We start from the raw sequence: 18,045 nt of genomic DNA, 5'->3' as shown, positions 1-18,045 counted from the left end.
ATATATATGTTATCATACATGTATGTGTACATTGTATACTGCAGAGTTGCAATTGGCACACTTCATACAAATATGTGGTATTGTGGGTCAACAGCAGGGCTTTTTGGGGCTGTTAATGGTAGGCCCCATTTGTTTGAGTTTAAGAATTAACAAATAGCAAGTGAGCTTATGCTGTACGTGGTGTGGCATCCATTGTCTGGCCGTCTGGCATAACTTTTCTTAAAAGCAACTTCATCTCAGTTTCTGTGGGGCCCAGAGATCTAGACCTTTTGGTTTGTTTGGTTTGTTTTTGTTTTAACGTCCTATATAATTAACAGCCAGGGTAATTTAAGGACGTGCCAGGTTTTGGAGGTTGATGAAAGCCGAAGTACCCGGAGAAAAACCATCGGCCTATGGTCAGTACCTGACAACTAGTACTGCCCCATGTAGGTTTCGAACTCGCAACCCAGAGGTGGAGGGCTATAGTGATAATGTGTCAGGACACCTTAACCACTCGGCCACCACGGCCCCGATCTCGATCTCATATTATAAGGTCTGGTCGCATGCTTGAGTGAAGAGCTACTAAGTTTGTTCAAATGAACGATCTTGACCTACATTCAAGGTCACAAACTGTCAAATAGGCTAAAATATTTAAATGAAATGTTCTCAATATCCATTAGGCTCCCTAGAACCTAATACTGGGCCTGTAGCATGCTGGAGTGAAGGGCTACCATGTTTGTTCAAATGAATCACCTCGATGTATACATATATGTAGAGGAACTGGACCGGGTTGATCATCAGCGACCAGGTAGCTCAATCGGTAGAGCATCCGGCTAGTGTTCGGAGGTTCCGGGTTCGAACCCCGGTCTGGCCGTGCATTTTTCCACTCCTACTACACATATATGTAACTTACAATCAAAGTCACAGGGGTTAAATATACTAAATGTTTTAAGTAACTGCTTGCTTACAGCCAGGAGGCGCAGGGACCTTCTATTTAGTCTGTATGAGCATGCTGGTTTGAAGCCCTACCAATTTTTTTTTCAATGAATGACCTTGACTAACTTTTATTGCTACAAGGTCAAAATCCTTTTTAACTTCTTTATCAATAACCGAGTGACCCAGAGGCCTGATATTGCATGGGTAAGCAATAATCTGAAATAAAGGGCAACAGAATTGATTTATATGAATAAACCTTTATTTTTTTAATATATATGATCATTTTCAAAGTCTCTTAATTGAAAGAGGTGATCGATACTGAAGAGTGAGGCCCACTGTTAAAATTCCCCAGAGATTGAAACTTGATCTATTAAAAATGTTCACTGATCATTTTTGGCTCGATTGCACATGTACAAATGTGGCTTGTACCCTAGTTATATGAATTGGTGAAATGCTGTGTATAAGAGCTAGCTATCTGCCTGGTTTACATGCTCAAAATTATTTTGAGATGATGATCTTAATTTGCACTATATGTGACAAGTATATATATTATATAGGCCTATATACAATTTCGTAATTACTTCCATCCATAGAACTCCTGATAAAGATAGTGACTACTGTCATGTGTTCAAATCAAACCTTGATGAATAAATAACCAGAAATACTTCCTTATCCATGTAATCATACTTCCATATCATGCATCTGTAATACCAGGTAGGTATTTGTCTTGCATTCATTATGCAACTAGATTTGTTAAATTTCTTGTCAATGATGATTGGCCCAGGATTCCTAAGCTGACTTAACTTACATAATACATTTGACAACTTTTAAAGAACTCTTTACCTGGTAACTAGGCTGCACAACCTAAAATAATGAGGTAAGCATGATAAGGGATTGGAAAGGTTGGTTTTGGAGGTGGAGGGAAGCCGGATCCGAGTATCCGGAGAAAAACCACCGACCTACGGTCAGTACCAGGCAACTGCCCCACGTAGGTTTCGAACTCGCAACCCAGAGGTGAAGGGCTAGTGATGTGTTGGGACACTTTAACCACTCGGCCACCGTTGAGTATGGGCCATTATTTAACTACTATTTTAAAAATCCCTATGGGCCATCTCTTTTTCTTTTTGTCTATGTAAGACTTTCAAAATTCTATGGGTCATTAAGAATTTTTATGTGCAGGCTTGATTATTATCAATTGGTTTTATACATACGATTGCATTGACTATGAATAAAACATATTTCATATTAATTAGTTATTAAGTACATATATATACCTCGGCGAATTTAGTATCGACCGAGGGGGATCATTTTTACAACATTATGATACTTTTTGTTGTTTATACCTACTATATTTGTGTAACTGTTCCATGTATTATGTCTATATGTGATCGTATGTAATTTACCTGTGTCTTGATAAAGGGGCAGATTGCCTCGAAAATTTGACAATTTACTTGTCTGTACTGTCGTTATTACTACTTGACATATATATATACACATAATGATGCTTAAATACATTTGAAATAGCAACACTGAAGTTAAGGTTGATAGATATAATCAGTTGAAAATTATATTGGTTATGGTGACATTTTCTTGTACTACATATACACACTCACTACCTGAGTCTGTGCTTCTGTGCTCTCGTGATTGTGCCCTTGGGCAAGACACTCTACCTTATTTACTGTGGATGGCATGCGATGCATGCATGGGCCTTCTGTATGTTGTTCAGTGAGGTAGTCACTAACTACTACAAGGAGACCCGCCTCAAAATGACACTGGTTGTGCATGGGGAAATAAAACCAGCGAACTAACAAAAACATCTTACTGCAAAATATTGAGATTACTAGATTTATATCTATAAAGTTATTCAAGTGACACTGGCATTGAAAACAACATAAATTTATTGATTAATAGATTAAGTCTATAGTCACAGTCACAATTCTTTCCGTGAGCTCTGGAAAATCCTTTTGTAATTACAGATAACAAAAACTGGGCAAGTAAACATGTGGTCATGATTTATCTTTGGTGGTGTACTGCTATTGAGACAAGTTGACATGCAGTGCACATGTATATATTGTATATGGTATAGCCTTGTCAAAATAATTTGTTTTTGTTGTAACATATTTACTGCTGGAACCACATTAGATAATATAATAGAAAAGTAATGATAGTCATCATGAATAAGGTAGCCGTCGAAACAAATATTCAGTTACCATTACCCAGTATGTAATACTTCTAATCAGAATAAATTCAGTCCATGTCAGTAAAATATCATACACTATACATGTATATGTATTATCACTAAAAACAAAGGAGAGAACATAAAACATCAAACTTACAGATAATCTAGACATTGGATTTTCAAAAATATAAGTTACACATAAGTATTAGTAATGGCATGATAAATGTCTGAATCTAGGATTCATAATCAGGAATCTTTACACTTAATTTTCCAAGTTAAATAGGAAGGGTTGGTAACTACTGTAGACTGTTATATGATAAATCCCTTATCTTAATATCTTTGTAGCTTGACTTAAGAATCCTGGTTATAAAGTGAGATTTAGGGCATATATGTATGTTTTTATAGGAAGTTTATACTGTACATTAACATTTGTATGACATATTCATGCTGCTGTCACTTCTACATCTAACTGTCATGTCCTGATTTGAATTATTCTTGTTCACCCAATTTATATGGAAATGACCAAGATTATACAACAATTAACAGAACCCCAGGAAAGTCCTATCATTAATTTGAAGTGACATGTGTTACCTTATTCTTCAAGGCTATATATATATGTTAAATAACATATAGCTCACATGCATATATGTTAGCTTAATGAATTACATGTAGTAAGAAAATTTTGTAATCAATGAACATGTAATTCTTGGCATTTTAAAAGCTTTTTATGATCTATTCTTGCTCCAATTTTAAAAACTTATTGAGTTGAGCATAAAATGTATACATTTTACATAATTTTACAACTTTGTATACTTCAATTTTTTACTTACTACTTTTGTTTAAATATTTCAACTGAATTTGTGGTAAAAATTGGGAACCTTGATCCTTAAATAGGGAGGGTTAAAATATATCCTATAGCTATATAGTGTGATAATATTTTCATCTTTGCTGTGCCAAACTTTGGAAATACACCCTACTTGACTAGACAGTCATTTTGGAGGATCATGATCATGAGGTCACAACTAAAAAAAATGGGGAGTGAGGGTTTACAATACATTATAACAGATAAATGCTGTTGCCAGCTAGATGAATTTATAAATTTCGGTTATTAGTATTGCTACATGAAATTGGTATCTTGTAGATTTTGTCAAAGGAAAAAATGTTGAAAACCCATGTATACGTACCAGCTGTGCAAAAGCTTATTAACTACATATTTTGTACTTAGGCTTTTAAAAAAAGCTCTATGATCTATTTATCATTTCATTTGATCAAATTTTATATTACTGACAAGATTTCATACTCATTGCTATTGAAGCTGTTTTAGAATAGTAACAAGTGATATTTTGAAATGAAAATCTGTTCGTTATCAGATGTATAATAAAGTTAAGACAGGTAAATTAGTTAATTTTAAGTGCCGTGATCTGCTGATTAGATTATCACTGATATTCTTCCTGTCAGTGTGTACAAATTAAAAAGAAGGCAATATAGCAATGTTAGTGGTATGTAATAAATTTTGTCTTAAATATCTCTTCATAAAAAAATTTGTGATGTTGAGAATCTAAGTGGCTCTCTTAACTATTAATGTACATATATGAATATAAAACCTGACTTTGTTGCCTAATTTAAATTTCTGATTATACTGACATTGACATTAATTATATATTCCAGGTAGCTATAGCATGAGCGAGTACAGTCGCCTGTTCAGCAGTGGGGCCGATCCTACACGTGTGGTGCTCAACCCTGGCACTGAGGATGTCCTGGTAAGTCCTCGCTAGGTTTGACTTACCGTATTTATCTGCAAATAAGCACCTAAGTTCTGCAGAATTAATACTACAGTATTTTCAAATTGATGAAAAAGCTGAAGTGCATCACAAGTATAAAATTTTATAAGCCCTCCCCAAACTTAAATACTAAACTTTTACACTAGGAGAGGGTTCTTACTTGAGATAGCTATGGTAACATTTCATTAGCATCCTTAATATATCATACATAGTCAGATGAAGAAAACTTGTAATTTCAATTGATATTGAGAAAGGACAAAAATAAAAACAAATGCTGTACTTGTTATTCTGCAAAATTTGAATTTAACCATTAAGGCTACCCTAAAACTCCTTCCGTATTCTGTTTATAGAAATTGAATAGATAGCTATCAGGAAGAGTTTTTTTTTAACCTAATCATGTTTTTCTTGAAAGTCAGTTGTGACTATTTTGATTTAGATACTTATTCTGTAAGTCTGTTATATTACAACTGTATTGTAAATTACTTCCAACAAAATACTGTTAGATACAAATGTACCTATATTTGCATTGTTAGAACGTTAAACTTTCACCTGCCCGAAGTGCAAGTGAGCTTATGCTGTGGTGCAGCGTCCATCTGACGATCTGTCCATCATCAACTTTTCACTTAAACATTCAAGTACTTTTCAATTACCAGGAAGCTCAGAGACCCGATATTGAGTCTGAAGCATGCTTGGGTGAAGGTTTACTAAGTTGTTTCAAAAGAATGACCTTTACCTACTGTACATTCAAAGGTCATATAGGGGTCAAATATGCCAGAATCGTCAAAAGACTTTTTCTCAATAACCATGAAGAGGCCCAAGAGACCCCAGAGACCTGATATTGGACTAATATTTCATTGGAATGAATACAATCATATTTGAATAAAGTGGTTAACAGCTTAGTATCTGCATAAATGACCTACTTAACATCAACTTTAATGCTGCATTTCATTAGAAGCAGATGAGTGATACAGGCCCATTGGGCCTCTGATATAGTTCTGTTACAGATTTGCTATGGGAAGAGAGAGTAGGGAGGGTTGCCCAGTATCAACTGATTTAATTTCTTTTACAGATTTGCTATTGGTAGACAGTAGGAAGGATTACCGAGTATAAACTGGTTTTCTTTCTGTTACAGATTTGCTATGGGTACAGAGAGTAGGAAGGGTTACCGAGTATAAACTGATTTTATTTTTGTTACAGATTTGCTATGGGTAGCGAGAGTGGGGATGGTGGCCCAGTATAAACTTGTTTAATTTCTGTTACAGATTTGCTATTGGTACAGAGAGTAGGAAGGATTGCCCAATATAAACTGATTTTATTTCTGTTACAGATTTGCTATGGGTAGAGAGAGTAGGAAGGATTGCCCAGTATAAACTGATTTTATTTTTGTTACAGATTTGCTATGGATACAGGGAGAACAGATGGAAACTGCTGTTGTTTATTCTCCTCTCCTGCAGCAGCTTTGGCTTTGTACTCCTGTTGATGCTATGGCGCCCAGAATTAGAGTGCTACATCAAAAGGAAGAAGTGCCATCTGATAGAGGCAGACACCATCCTCATTCAAGTAAGGCATATACATAGCCTTGAAAGGACAAAATAACTGTTCTAGATGATTTGTTAGTGTTTTATGTCCTATTAATCTTTTTAAGGTGTCCATAAATGATTGAGTCACTCACAGATACTTTTTATAGTGTACCACACTGAATGTGTTACAAAAAGGCTTAAATTGAAGGTTTGTTGGAACCAAAATATTATAATATATGTAAACACAGTCTTAAAGTAATTAATGTTACTTAGTGATCAAATTAACCAGCAAAAACCATGCACGACTTATATATTAATTAGGAACTTAATTATTTCATCAATGCCCAAACTAATGGGGAGAGAGCGGTAATACAATATAAACATAATATTTAATGGCCCCCTGAATCACTGGTCAAGTTAAGTATATACAAATGTAGCAACAGGCATAACAAGACATTAGGGTCACAGATATGGGAAGACAGTGCATGCTCCGAAAGAGAAATAGTTTGAAGGAGACAGAGAGATAGAAATTGAGGTAAACATCAAGATGAGACCTGTATTAAAAGTAGATAAACTTGATCACAATTTGAACATTTTGGAATAAATGTACTAGAACTTTAAGAAGATATCGGGTATTTTGTCACGAATGCCCCACCTAGACACTAGCTTGACACCCCTCACGGCCGTATTGTAATGACAAAGGGTGAACCAATCCTTACCAACCCATGGAGCTGAAATTCATCCAATCCTCACCGCCCATGAAGCTGAAGTTTACCCAGTCCTTACCCCATGAAGCTGAAGTTTACCCAGTCCTTACCCCATGAAGCTGAAGTTTACCCAGTCCTTACCCCTTGAAGCTGAAGGTTTTAAAACAGAGTGACAACTACCAATTTTATAACCTCAAGGTCTGGTATGACTCAACCAGGAAACTGAACCAATCACCCTTCTCAATGGCAAATGCTCAAGTTAAGGCTGAAAATGAGGCGGTGTCAAGGGAGACATTAATAAGGAAAGATTTGTTAAGAAAGAAGAGAAAGGGTCTCAAGTTAAATCACTTACACGTATCATGCATTCAGGCAGCAGGTATAATTTGTATGCCTTACAAGCTGAGCAGCCGATTTCTAGAAGCCCTGTAACAGCACCCTAAGATGAGAATAAGGAATTTGAATATTTTCCTTTGGGCTGGAAAAACACTACTGAATATATCCTTTGTACCTTCACAAATGTTTTTGTTTTTGGTTGTCTGATTTTTGCTGTTTCCTTGATTTTAAGCAAGATGCAGGGAATGTTGCATTTCAAAATTCAATTAGATTGAAGATGTTATTTATCCAAATGTGGACACTTAGAGTTAACAAGCATATTACTATGTAGTTGTACTGACTTAATAAAAAATAATATACACTTGTTGAAAAGGACCTGCATATGCATGTACTGACATACTCACTCTAGATCTACTAAGTATACATACTGTGATAACAAGTATATATGAATCCAGCGTTTATTTTAGTAGTACTATATGATTAAGACAACTTGGTTAAATGTTTTAGGCATTGTAATTATATTTTTTTCTCTTTGTCAGGATCATGTGAAGCGATGGTTTGTCAGCCAGGTTAAGACAAATGGATTTGATGATTATATGTGAGTGCTTTATTATGTATTTCATGTTCAATTTCAAACTGACCAAAATTTAGTGTTTTGCTGTCAACTGACTGAATCTTTCCATTTTGCAGTGGAGTACCAGAAAAGTACCACCAGTTCAGGGATCTATCTGACGACGATGACTCTGACTGCTCAGACACCACCAAACTAAGACAGGTCAGTTAAAAAGGATTCACCATGTCAATTTCAGATGGATCAAAATCAGGGTACACAAACATGGATACCAACATTTAGAACTGACAGGTTCAATACAACTCTGGTGTTAGGGTGCTGTTTCTTTTCTTTATATTCTGTAAAGTTTTATTTTCTTTGATTGTTCGAATTTTCACAGTTTAACCAAAAGCTTGTCATGAATTTCTTTTTCAGAAGAACATATATGATTGATGATATTGTTTTATGTGAGTTTACCAATGTCACATACATTATACATGTACATATTGTAACGTGGCTTCCTTGTCTTGAGTAAATTCATAATTTGAATGTGTCAATTGCTAGAGTAAATTTATAACTTGTATGTGATGTTATGTTAACAGCCAGATGTCAGTCTGAAGTATTTTGACCACCAACATTTGAGATATATTTGGGAGCAGGAAGTGCGATCCTTTGTCCAGCTCCAGTAAGTAAAACTCACCTTTGCCCCGCTCCAGTAAGTAAAACTCACCTTTGCCCAGCTCCAGTAAGTAAAACTCACCTTTGCCCAGCTCCAGTAAGCAGTTGTGACCTGCACACAAAAACATGCTCATTATGAGAATGAGGTAGAGGTGAAATGCTATACCGTGGTGTTGTTGAACCACAGTATAGTTACTCCAAACTACAGTACGTGTACCGTGGATGGTAAATTTTATGTGGGATGGCTATTTCATCATGCACTGGTAATCCCAAATGTTATATGATAGGGAGTTTCTGATTGGTCTACAGTTTAAATGATACCCAATCGCATCCAGCCTTACATTAAACCTATTTTGCGTTGGGGAAGATGGAAAAGGATGAAACGATTTTGAAGGATGCTGCTTTGGTTTCAGAGTACTCTAAATATAACATTGTTAGAGAATCACATTGGCCAACTAAAAGGCCTCTATTTTACACAGGCTTCGACAGCTGAATATGTTTTACAGACATTGTAAACATGGAAACACTATCAATTTATACACACATTTGATTAGGAAATGCAGAATCTGTGCCAGCCATACTGAAATTTTAATAGGTTCTGATGGTAATGCAGTTTTGAAAACTGTCTTATGACTATATAGCAAGATCGTCAAATATTCAGACAAGCGAATTGGTGAAACAAAAAGGTAACCTCGACTATAGTAACAATATTTATATACTTTGTTATATGTTGCTATAGTGTGTTATTCAATACCTGAAGCCTGAAATAAAAAGTTTACATTATTTTATGCAATAAGCTGTCATCGTAGCAGTAGTCATCTCTAAATATTTCAATGCATACTTCCTGGTAAAATATCAAACTGGGAAAACAAGGACAGTTAACAGTTAACACTGAACCGCAATACACTGTACATACTGAACCATGCTGAAGGTGTACTGTTTCACCCCTAGAATGAGGTGATCTAACAAAAAGGGAAAACAATTTTGAATCAATGTTATCATTTTTGCCATGCATATTTTCTTCTGAATTGATATCCTACCTCATAAAACAGATTTGATATAAAAATAGATCATTGATGTAATGTCTAAAAAGAAACTTTATTTTGCCAGGGATCTATCCTATAACACCAAATGTTCCACCATGCAGGAGTCGTTCCAGGGCCTGTCGCAGCGAGAGCAAGCTCAGAAGTAGGTGATAGCACACTGAATGATTTAATTTCAATATATAGTTGTTTATCAGTTAAATGTGTACGTATTTGTTGCACTAAACATCATCAGATTTAATTTCAATATTAAGTTGTTATATCAGTTAAATGTATTTGTTTCACCAAGCTCATCAGATATCAGTTAAATTTATTTGTTGCACCAAAGCTCATCAGATTTGATTTCAGTATATATATTATATATATAGTTGTTTTATCAGTTAAATATTACAGTATTTGTTGCACCAAGCTCCTCAGCTGAAAGGCCGAAAAGCCATAATAGTGGACATTAAACCTGATAAATAAATAGACATTAAACCAACAAAAATTAAATAATGGTATGTCCAATTAATAAACTCCATTATATATTTATTATTATTATATATATAAAGATAATAATAATGAAATGTAAGAGTACCAGTAATACATTGATATGTTTTCATTAGATATAAAAGAATACCTGAGGTAACATAACATGTACCTAATACACAATGATATGTCACAAACACACTGAAAATGTACCTAATATACTTTACAATATGAATATTACAGACAAGTAGTTTATGGAGAGAATCTGATTGATGTGGAAGTCAAATCTTACTGGAGACTTTTTATTGAGGAGGTGAGTAAAGTTGAGCAACCCTGTGATATATCCCTTGTGTAAAAGGTAGTTAAGGTGTTTATTCCGTGTTATTCTATAGCACAGAACTAAAATTCCATTTCAATGTTCTGTGCATCAGCTAATAACACTAAATGATTCTTTTCTGTTGATTAGAATTACTACAGTCAAATAGTTGTCAAATAGTTGTTTGATGTTATGAATTGTTTCAATACACCATAACACAATAGCTATATGTCCCAAGGATCGTTTGTTAGTCCAGTCCATTGAAGCATTTCCAGAACATATCTCCAAAACAATTCAAGACAACTTCACAAAACTTGATGCACACATCAATCAAGTGGTAAAATTATGCCTTTTGCTATGGAGCAGTTTTCAGTTTCAGTATTTTCATGGTTTAACCAGGGAAACAAATAGTCAAAATCACTGATTTCAGAGTTTCCAGGGTATAAATCCATTTGGAGAGATCTGAATGACTATGTTCTTGTTCGTCTTATAAATGTGTTATGTTATGAAATGTAATGCCATCAAAATAAACATAATAATAATTTAGAATTGGAGAAAAGGAGAAAAACAGGTATAAACGTTTTTCAATTTACAGGTATGTGTGTGTAATGTATAGAGGATATCTCACGAATGGTGTGTAATGTATAGAGGATATCTCACGAATGGTGTGTAGTGTATAGAGGATATCTCACAAATGGTGTGTAATGTATAGAGGATATCTCACGAATGGTGTGTAATGTATAGAGGATATCTCACGAATGGTGTGTAATGTATAGAGGATATCTCACGAATGGTGTGTAATGTATAGAGGATATCTCATGAATGGTGTGTAATGTATAGAGGATATCTCACAAATGGTGTGTAATGTATAGAGGATATCTCACGAATGGTGTGTAATGTATAGAGGATATCTCACGAATGGTGTGTAATGTATAGAGGATATCTCACGAATGGTGTGTAATGTACAGAGGATATCTCACGAATGGTGTGTAATGTATAGAGGATATATCACGAATTGTGTGTAATGTATAGAGGATATCTCACGAATGGTGTGTAATGTCTAGAGGATATCTCACGAATGGTGTGAAATGTATAGAGGATATCTCACGAATGGTGTGTAATGTATAGAGGATATCTCACAAATGGTGTGTGATGTACAGAGGATATCTCACAAATGGTGTGTAATGTATAGAGGATATCTCACAAAACGTGTGTAATGTATAGAGGATATCTCACGAATGGTGTGTAATGTATAGAGGATATCTCACAAATGGTGTGTGATGTACAGAGGATATCTCACGAATGGTGTGTAATGTATAGAGGATATCTCACGAAGGGTGTACAGAGGATATCTCACAAAACGTGTGTAATGTATAGAGGATATCTCACGAATGGTGTGTAATGTATAGAGGATATCTCACGAATGGTGTGTAATGTATAGAGGATATCTCACGAATGGTGTGTAATGTTTAGAGGATATCTCACGAATGGTGTGTAATGTAAAGAGGATATCTCACGAATGGTGTGTAATGTATAGAGGATATCTCACGAATGGTGTGTAATGTACAGAGGATATCTCACGAATGGTGTGTAATGTATAGAGGATATCTCACGAATGGTGTGTAATGTACAGAGGATATCTCACAAATGGTGTGTAATGTATAGAGGATATATCACGAATGGTGTGTAATGTACAGAGGATATCTCACAAATGGTGTGTAATGTCTAGAGGATATCTCACGAATGGTGTGTAATGTATAGAGGATATCTCACGAATGGTGTGTAATGTATAGAGGATATCTCACGAATGGTGTGTAATGTATAGAGGATATCTCACAAATGGTGTGTAATGTATAGAGGATATCTCACAAATGGTGTGTAATGTATAGAGGATATCTCACGAAGAATGATCCTGCAATTCCTTACTGCATTTTGTATTGCATAATATCAATTATTTTTGTAGGTGATGAATCCATTTTACATATTCCAAATCTTCAGTATTATCCTATGGATGATGGACAATTATTACTACTATGCCGCCTGTATATTTCTCATCTCTCTCATCTCAATAACCATCTCACTTCGTCAGATCAAGAAGGTAAATATGTTCACAAAACTAGGGAGATATTGTCATCACATACAATAGGATATGATAATATTGGGGTTTGTATGTCTATATATACTAATCCACATTAAAATTCAATAATTTAAACTATTTCGGCAATAATTATTTAGAAAAGTCTCGAAGCTCTTTCCATGTTAATACTGCTTGATTATATACTTCTATAATGTGTACATGTCATACTCGTGAAGTATCTTGTAACATTTAGTAATACATTTAGGATTATTTCACAAATCTTCTGCTATCAAGGTTTTCTTTGGCTTTAGCCATCTAGATATATGTTATTTAATCATATGGAGTGACTTTCCCTTATGGCTCATTCTGAGGTTGCTAAGGAAGGTTTGACTGTTGAAGCCTGACCATCGAAGTGTCTTAATATATATCTATTTATTATTTGTCCCCTACCTTTGCAACTTGAGATGGGGCAGAGAAACTCTTTTTTCCTCTCCACCCATCTTGTACATACATAACATAACGGTACTTGTCAGCACACTAGCTAGTGGTTTCAGTCCCTGAAGTTTGTATTTGTTTATATCAGTTTGGAAATAGATCACTACAGATGTGCATGTGTATAGCTTATCTGTTATCTGCTCATCAAAGGGGGATTACGATAATAATATGTATAGGTTTTCTCCAATTGTCTTGATATATCTATGGCATACCTGAAAGTCATCTGAAAGTCATCCAACACATGAACACCAACCCTTTTTTAAGTTGAGTAGCGAAGACTTCACTGTTTGTTCAGTCACATTAGTGGTGATACATCCCATGCCGAGCATCATTATGTACATCATGTGTCACTTTTCCATGCTGATTTAAACACATTTTATCTTGAGCAGGTAGTTTTATTCTGACATCATTAACTCCTGGACCATAAGAACCAGGTACACTGAAGATTTTGTTTGCTTGGAATGTGTTGAGACATTTGTGACAATGATTGATTAAAGCATGTCTTAGTTTTCCTTTCTGTCCATAACCGAAGTCTGGAGTTTTTTTTCTCCATGTAGAGAGTATTGAATCTCCTCTTTGATTCTTAGCAAGATATGTACAGAGACCAGATTCAGTGTGATGTTGCTTATTCTAGTGAAAGAGCTGGTACCAATTAATATCTCCTTTCCAGGATATTATGTTTGTCTTTACATACATTATATATTAAGCTTGGATGTTAGTTTATAGTTTAGGAAAATAGAACACAAAAACAGTTAGCCCTCCACCAGTACTGCCATAGGGACCAGCTGTAGGTTCCACCAGTACATTTGATCTTCCATATAATTAGACCATATATCACATTGATAACTCTCTCATATTCCTAAAACTGCCATATGTTTTGAGTGGTTTCACAAAGGAGGGATAATGTAATTTGATCATATTTACCTCTCTTTACAGAGTATTTTGTTATTTTTTGATATAAAAATGTAGTTGGATTTTGTCCCTCGATTATTTTCGATACAAAGGTATTGTGGATATACTGAATTCTGGCTGGGAGTTATCTTTGTTATTTTGGCTACAGATTCATGGCCTGGGGTAATGTTTCTTTGTTGTTTTGGATACTGAGTTCTGGCTGGTAGTTACATATGTATGTTTCTTTGTTATTTTGGCTACAGATTCGTAGCTAGGGTTATGGCCATTTTGGCTGGGGATAGGGGGCTATAGAAAGTTTATAATGCCCTCATACTGTTTTGTTGATGATATTTGTGAAGCATAGTTGAATACTTCTGACAGTTACCTATTCAGTCTAGAGTTTGTTACAATTTTGTTATGACCCTGTTTTCACCTGCCTTCTGCATGTGGTGACATTGATGGTGAAATTTGGTATTACCATTATGAAAATTTGGAATAGAAGAAGAAAAAAATGATAACAGGATTTTCCATATTCATGTGTTGATCAGCTTAAAAATGATATTAAAATAATGAAAATGCTAGACTAAGTAAACTTTCTGCATTGGATATATTTGTCAATAACTATCATCAATTGTTGAATTGTTTCAATTCACTACGTATACATTTACCAAAAATAAGGAATGGATATTAAATTCAAATAGATTAAAATTTCCCAGTATGGATATTTGATATTTTCTTATTATTTGAATAAGGAATTAGTCCAACACTTCATCGAGTCTTGAAATTAAGTGTTCTCAGTGTTATATATCTTACCTGGACCTAATTTTGTTTCAATGTTCTATACACTTGTCTTAATACACACTCTATTTTCTGCATCATACCTTGCAATTTTTTCCTTTGAGAAAGCTAACATATTATTTTAAAATATCTGCTAAAAACAATACCAGAATAAGTGTTAGTAAATACTAAAAGTACATAGAGGATTTTGAATGGTTTCCCGTTTAATATAACATATATTTCACGAGTATGACAGAATATCGAAATATTCTGTCATACGAGTGAAATATATGTTATATTTAATGGGAAACCATTTAATTTTCTTTTTATTGCATTTCATAAACTTAGAAACAAAATTAAAAACATCGAAAAATTAATAGTCAGAAAGTGCGGGAATCAGTAATGACATCATTTCTTTGTGACGTTACTCCACGTCAACTTGACGGCGCCATTTTGAAAGTACTGATCAGCGCAATTTAAGCATTTTCTGCTGTTATCGGAGAATCTGTGCATGAATAGCTAACGTCAAGTGAGTATTTAGTCAAAGACTAGTCTGAATATTTCATAAATACAGCAAAATAACCAATTTGTCTATCTCCGCTTCGATTGGAAAAATCGGTAAGTTTCAACGAGGTGAATACAAAGGTCCGCTCTGATTGGTCAAAAACGGAAAACTTATATTTTCACTGCAAAATCTTATATTTTCACTGATGATCGCTGCAGTGAAAATATAAGTTTTATTAATTTGATAAATCTCTATATTTCACTGGCAAAAATGTGATAAAGATATCTTTTCTCTTGTTGATTCCTCACATGTCTTATTATTACACCAGTCAAGTTTTCCTGGTCTGTTGTATGTCAGAAATCCATGAGGTGTTTAGTGAGTTTGTGACAAGGGTATGCTTCAGGAATTAACAAATAGATATAATTTGTAAAATAATCAGTTACACCAATTTTTATGTAAATGTTATCTCAATATTTTCAGCAAAGTATAGCACTTCATGACATGGTAGCAGTGTCTGAGCAGACAATTGAAATTTGCTTGGGACAAGGAAGAGGTGAGTCTAGGGAAGGTAAATCCATGATAAGGGGAGACAACTACACTGAACCAGAATCTGTGATAATGGAGCTGGGGTAGTCTTGATACAGAAGCATTTGACTCAGGAATATAAATTTATATTTGACTAGTGATATAGATTTATATTTGGTTAGTGATAGAAATTTATATTTGGTTAGTGATAGAAATTATATTTGGTTAGTGATAGAAATTATATTTGGTTAGTGATAGAAATTTATATTTGGTTAGTGATAGAAATTTATATTTGGTTAGTGATAGAAATTTATATTTGGTTAGTGATAGAAATTTATATTTGCATGTCTTAGTCAAGGTGTGTCTATAAGTCTGGGACATTGAGAATTAGGACTTTGCCATAATTTTTATTAGTATTAGTATAACTTAATGAAGTAGATTTGCTTTCCAAGAGAAGGGAGGAAAAAAATAACATTTAAGATAAAAGTGTTTTTGTGTGTCATTGTTACCATGTTTTGATTCTGTGTTAGGGTACGAAAAGGTTCTAACATCACGTCTTGTCCCTGGGGATTTGATTGTGCTTCCACAAAACGGATGTACCATGACGTGTGACGCAGTGCTGGTAACAGGAACCTGTATAGTCAATGAGAGCATGCTGACAGGTATGTATATTCTGGTGTCATCATGTTCAAGGATGACTTGTGTTTGGTTTTATAAACCTGTCATAAGATAAAAGCAAAATTGTTTGATTTGATTGTTCAGCTACATTTTGATATCCATGTTCAAATTCAGCTGGGAAATAAGATTGAATTTATCAGAATGGAAAAATTCCTCATTCCATGTGTTTTTTTGTACAGGTGAGAGTGTACCGGTTACAAAAACGCCCCTCACACACCAGGAGGATGAGGAAATCTACTCTCCGGAGGCTCACAAACGTCACACTCTGTTCTCTGGAACTCATGTCATGCAGACACGATACTACGGCTCAGCAAGGGTCACAGCAGTAGTGGTGCGAACAGGTATATTTTATACAATATTTGGTCATTATCAGCATCAAATGCTAACATGGTTTTCAGTTAGCAGAAAGTGTTCTCCATGAAATTTAAATAACGTACTTTTCTCAGGCTTTTTGTAACCTGGACCATTTAGACTCTCCAAGGTCATGGTTAACTTTTGGTTATTTTTGTATGTTTCAGGTTTCAGAACTGCAAAAGGAGAGCTTGTACGATCAATTCTATTTCCCAAACCAATTGATTTCAAGTTTTACAGAGATTCCATGAAGTTTGTGATGTTTTTGGGATTTATAGCTGCACTTGGAATGATTTACACTGTTGTGATATACATAAGAGATGGGGTAAGTCAACTTTATTTGTTCGTGTGTTAGTGAAGGAATATTTTCTCATCATTCACAGAATCAGTTTTACCTGTTCTAGGTATCTCTGTCAACCCCTTGGAAATGATTTCTCTGTCACCCCCTAGAGTGTGATTTCTCTGTCACCCCCTAGGGTGTAATTTCTCTACCAGTACCTAGAGTGTGATTTCTCTGTCAACCCCTTGGAAATGATTTCTCTGTCACCCCCTAGTGTGTAATTTCTCTACCAGTACCTAGGGTATGATTTCTCTGTCACCCCCTAGGATGTGATTTCTCTGTCACCAACTAGGGTGTGATTTCTCTGCCAGTACCTAGAGTGTGATTTCTCTGTCATCCCCTAGGGTGTGATTTCTCTGTCACCAACTAGAGTGTGATTTCTCTGTCACCAACTAGGGTGTGATTTCTCTGCCAGTACCTAGAGTGTGATTTCTCTGTCATCCCCTAGGGTGTGATTTCTCTCTCTGTCAACTCCTAAGGTGTGATTTCTCCGTCACCCACTAGGGTGTGATTTCTCTGTCAACCCCTTGGGTGTGATTTTTCTGTCACCCACTAGGATGTGATTTCTCTGTCAACTCCTAGCGTGTGATTTCTCTGTCAACCCCTAGGGTGTGATTTCTCTGTCACCAACTAGGGTGTGATTTCTCTGCCAGTACCTAGAGTGTGATTTCTCTGTCAACCCCTAGGGTGTGATTTCTCTGTCAACCCCTAGGGTGTGATTTCTCTTTCTGTCAACTCCTAAGGTGTGATTTCTCCGTCACCCACTAGGGTGTGATTTCTCTGTCACCCCTAGAGTGTGATTTCTCTGTCAACTCCTAGCGTGTGATTTCTCTTGTCAACTCCTAAGATGTGATTTCTCTGTCAACTCCTAAGATGTGATTTCCCTGTCACCCCCTAGGGTGTGATTTCTCTGTCA

General features: G+C 35.2%; 1 protein-coding gene across 2 annotated transcripts in view; it reads left to right on the top strand.

The window, feature by feature from the left end:
- The window catches only part of LOC117344906 (probable cation-transporting ATPase 13A3), a 43,440-nt gene that overhangs the window by 3,127 nt on the left and 22,268 nt on the right, over positions 1 to 18,045 (top strand). For both annotated transcript variants that reach the window (XM_033907789.1, XM_033907788.1), the window contains exons 2-13: positions 4,763 to 4,854; positions 6,268 to 6,435; positions 7,975 to 8,033; positions 8,126 to 8,210; positions 8,588 to 8,670; positions 9,774 to 9,851; positions 10,418 to 10,487; positions 12,454 to 12,588; positions 15,716 to 15,788; positions 16,291 to 16,422; positions 16,618 to 16,779; positions 16,957 to 17,114. In XM_033907789.1, the coding sequence (XP_033763680.1) occupies positions 4,774 to 4,854; positions 6,268 to 6,435; positions 7,975 to 8,033; positions 8,126 to 8,210; positions 8,588 to 8,670; positions 9,774 to 9,851; positions 10,418 to 10,487; positions 12,454 to 12,588; positions 15,716 to 15,788; positions 16,291 to 16,422; positions 16,618 to 16,779; positions 16,957 to 17,114 (1,284 nt within the window). In that variant the 5' untranslated portion in view covers positions 4,763 to 4,773. The remainder of the gene's footprint in view (positions 1 to 4,762; positions 4,855 to 6,267; positions 6,436 to 7,974; positions 8,034 to 8,125; positions 8,211 to 8,587; positions 8,671 to 9,773; positions 9,852 to 10,417; positions 10,488 to 12,453; positions 12,589 to 15,715; positions 15,789 to 16,290; positions 16,423 to 16,617; positions 16,780 to 16,956; positions 17,115 to 18,045) is intronic.

This window comes from Pecten maximus, chromosome 16 (genome assembly GCF_902652985.1).
Source record: "Pecten maximus chromosome 16, xPecMax1.1, whole genome shotgun sequence".
NCBI lineage: Eukaryota > Metazoa > Mollusca > Bivalvia > Pectinida > Pectinidae > Pecten > Pecten maximus.
Note: the sequence above shows the minus strand (reverse complement) of the source record. Positions and strands in the feature narration are given on the sequence as shown.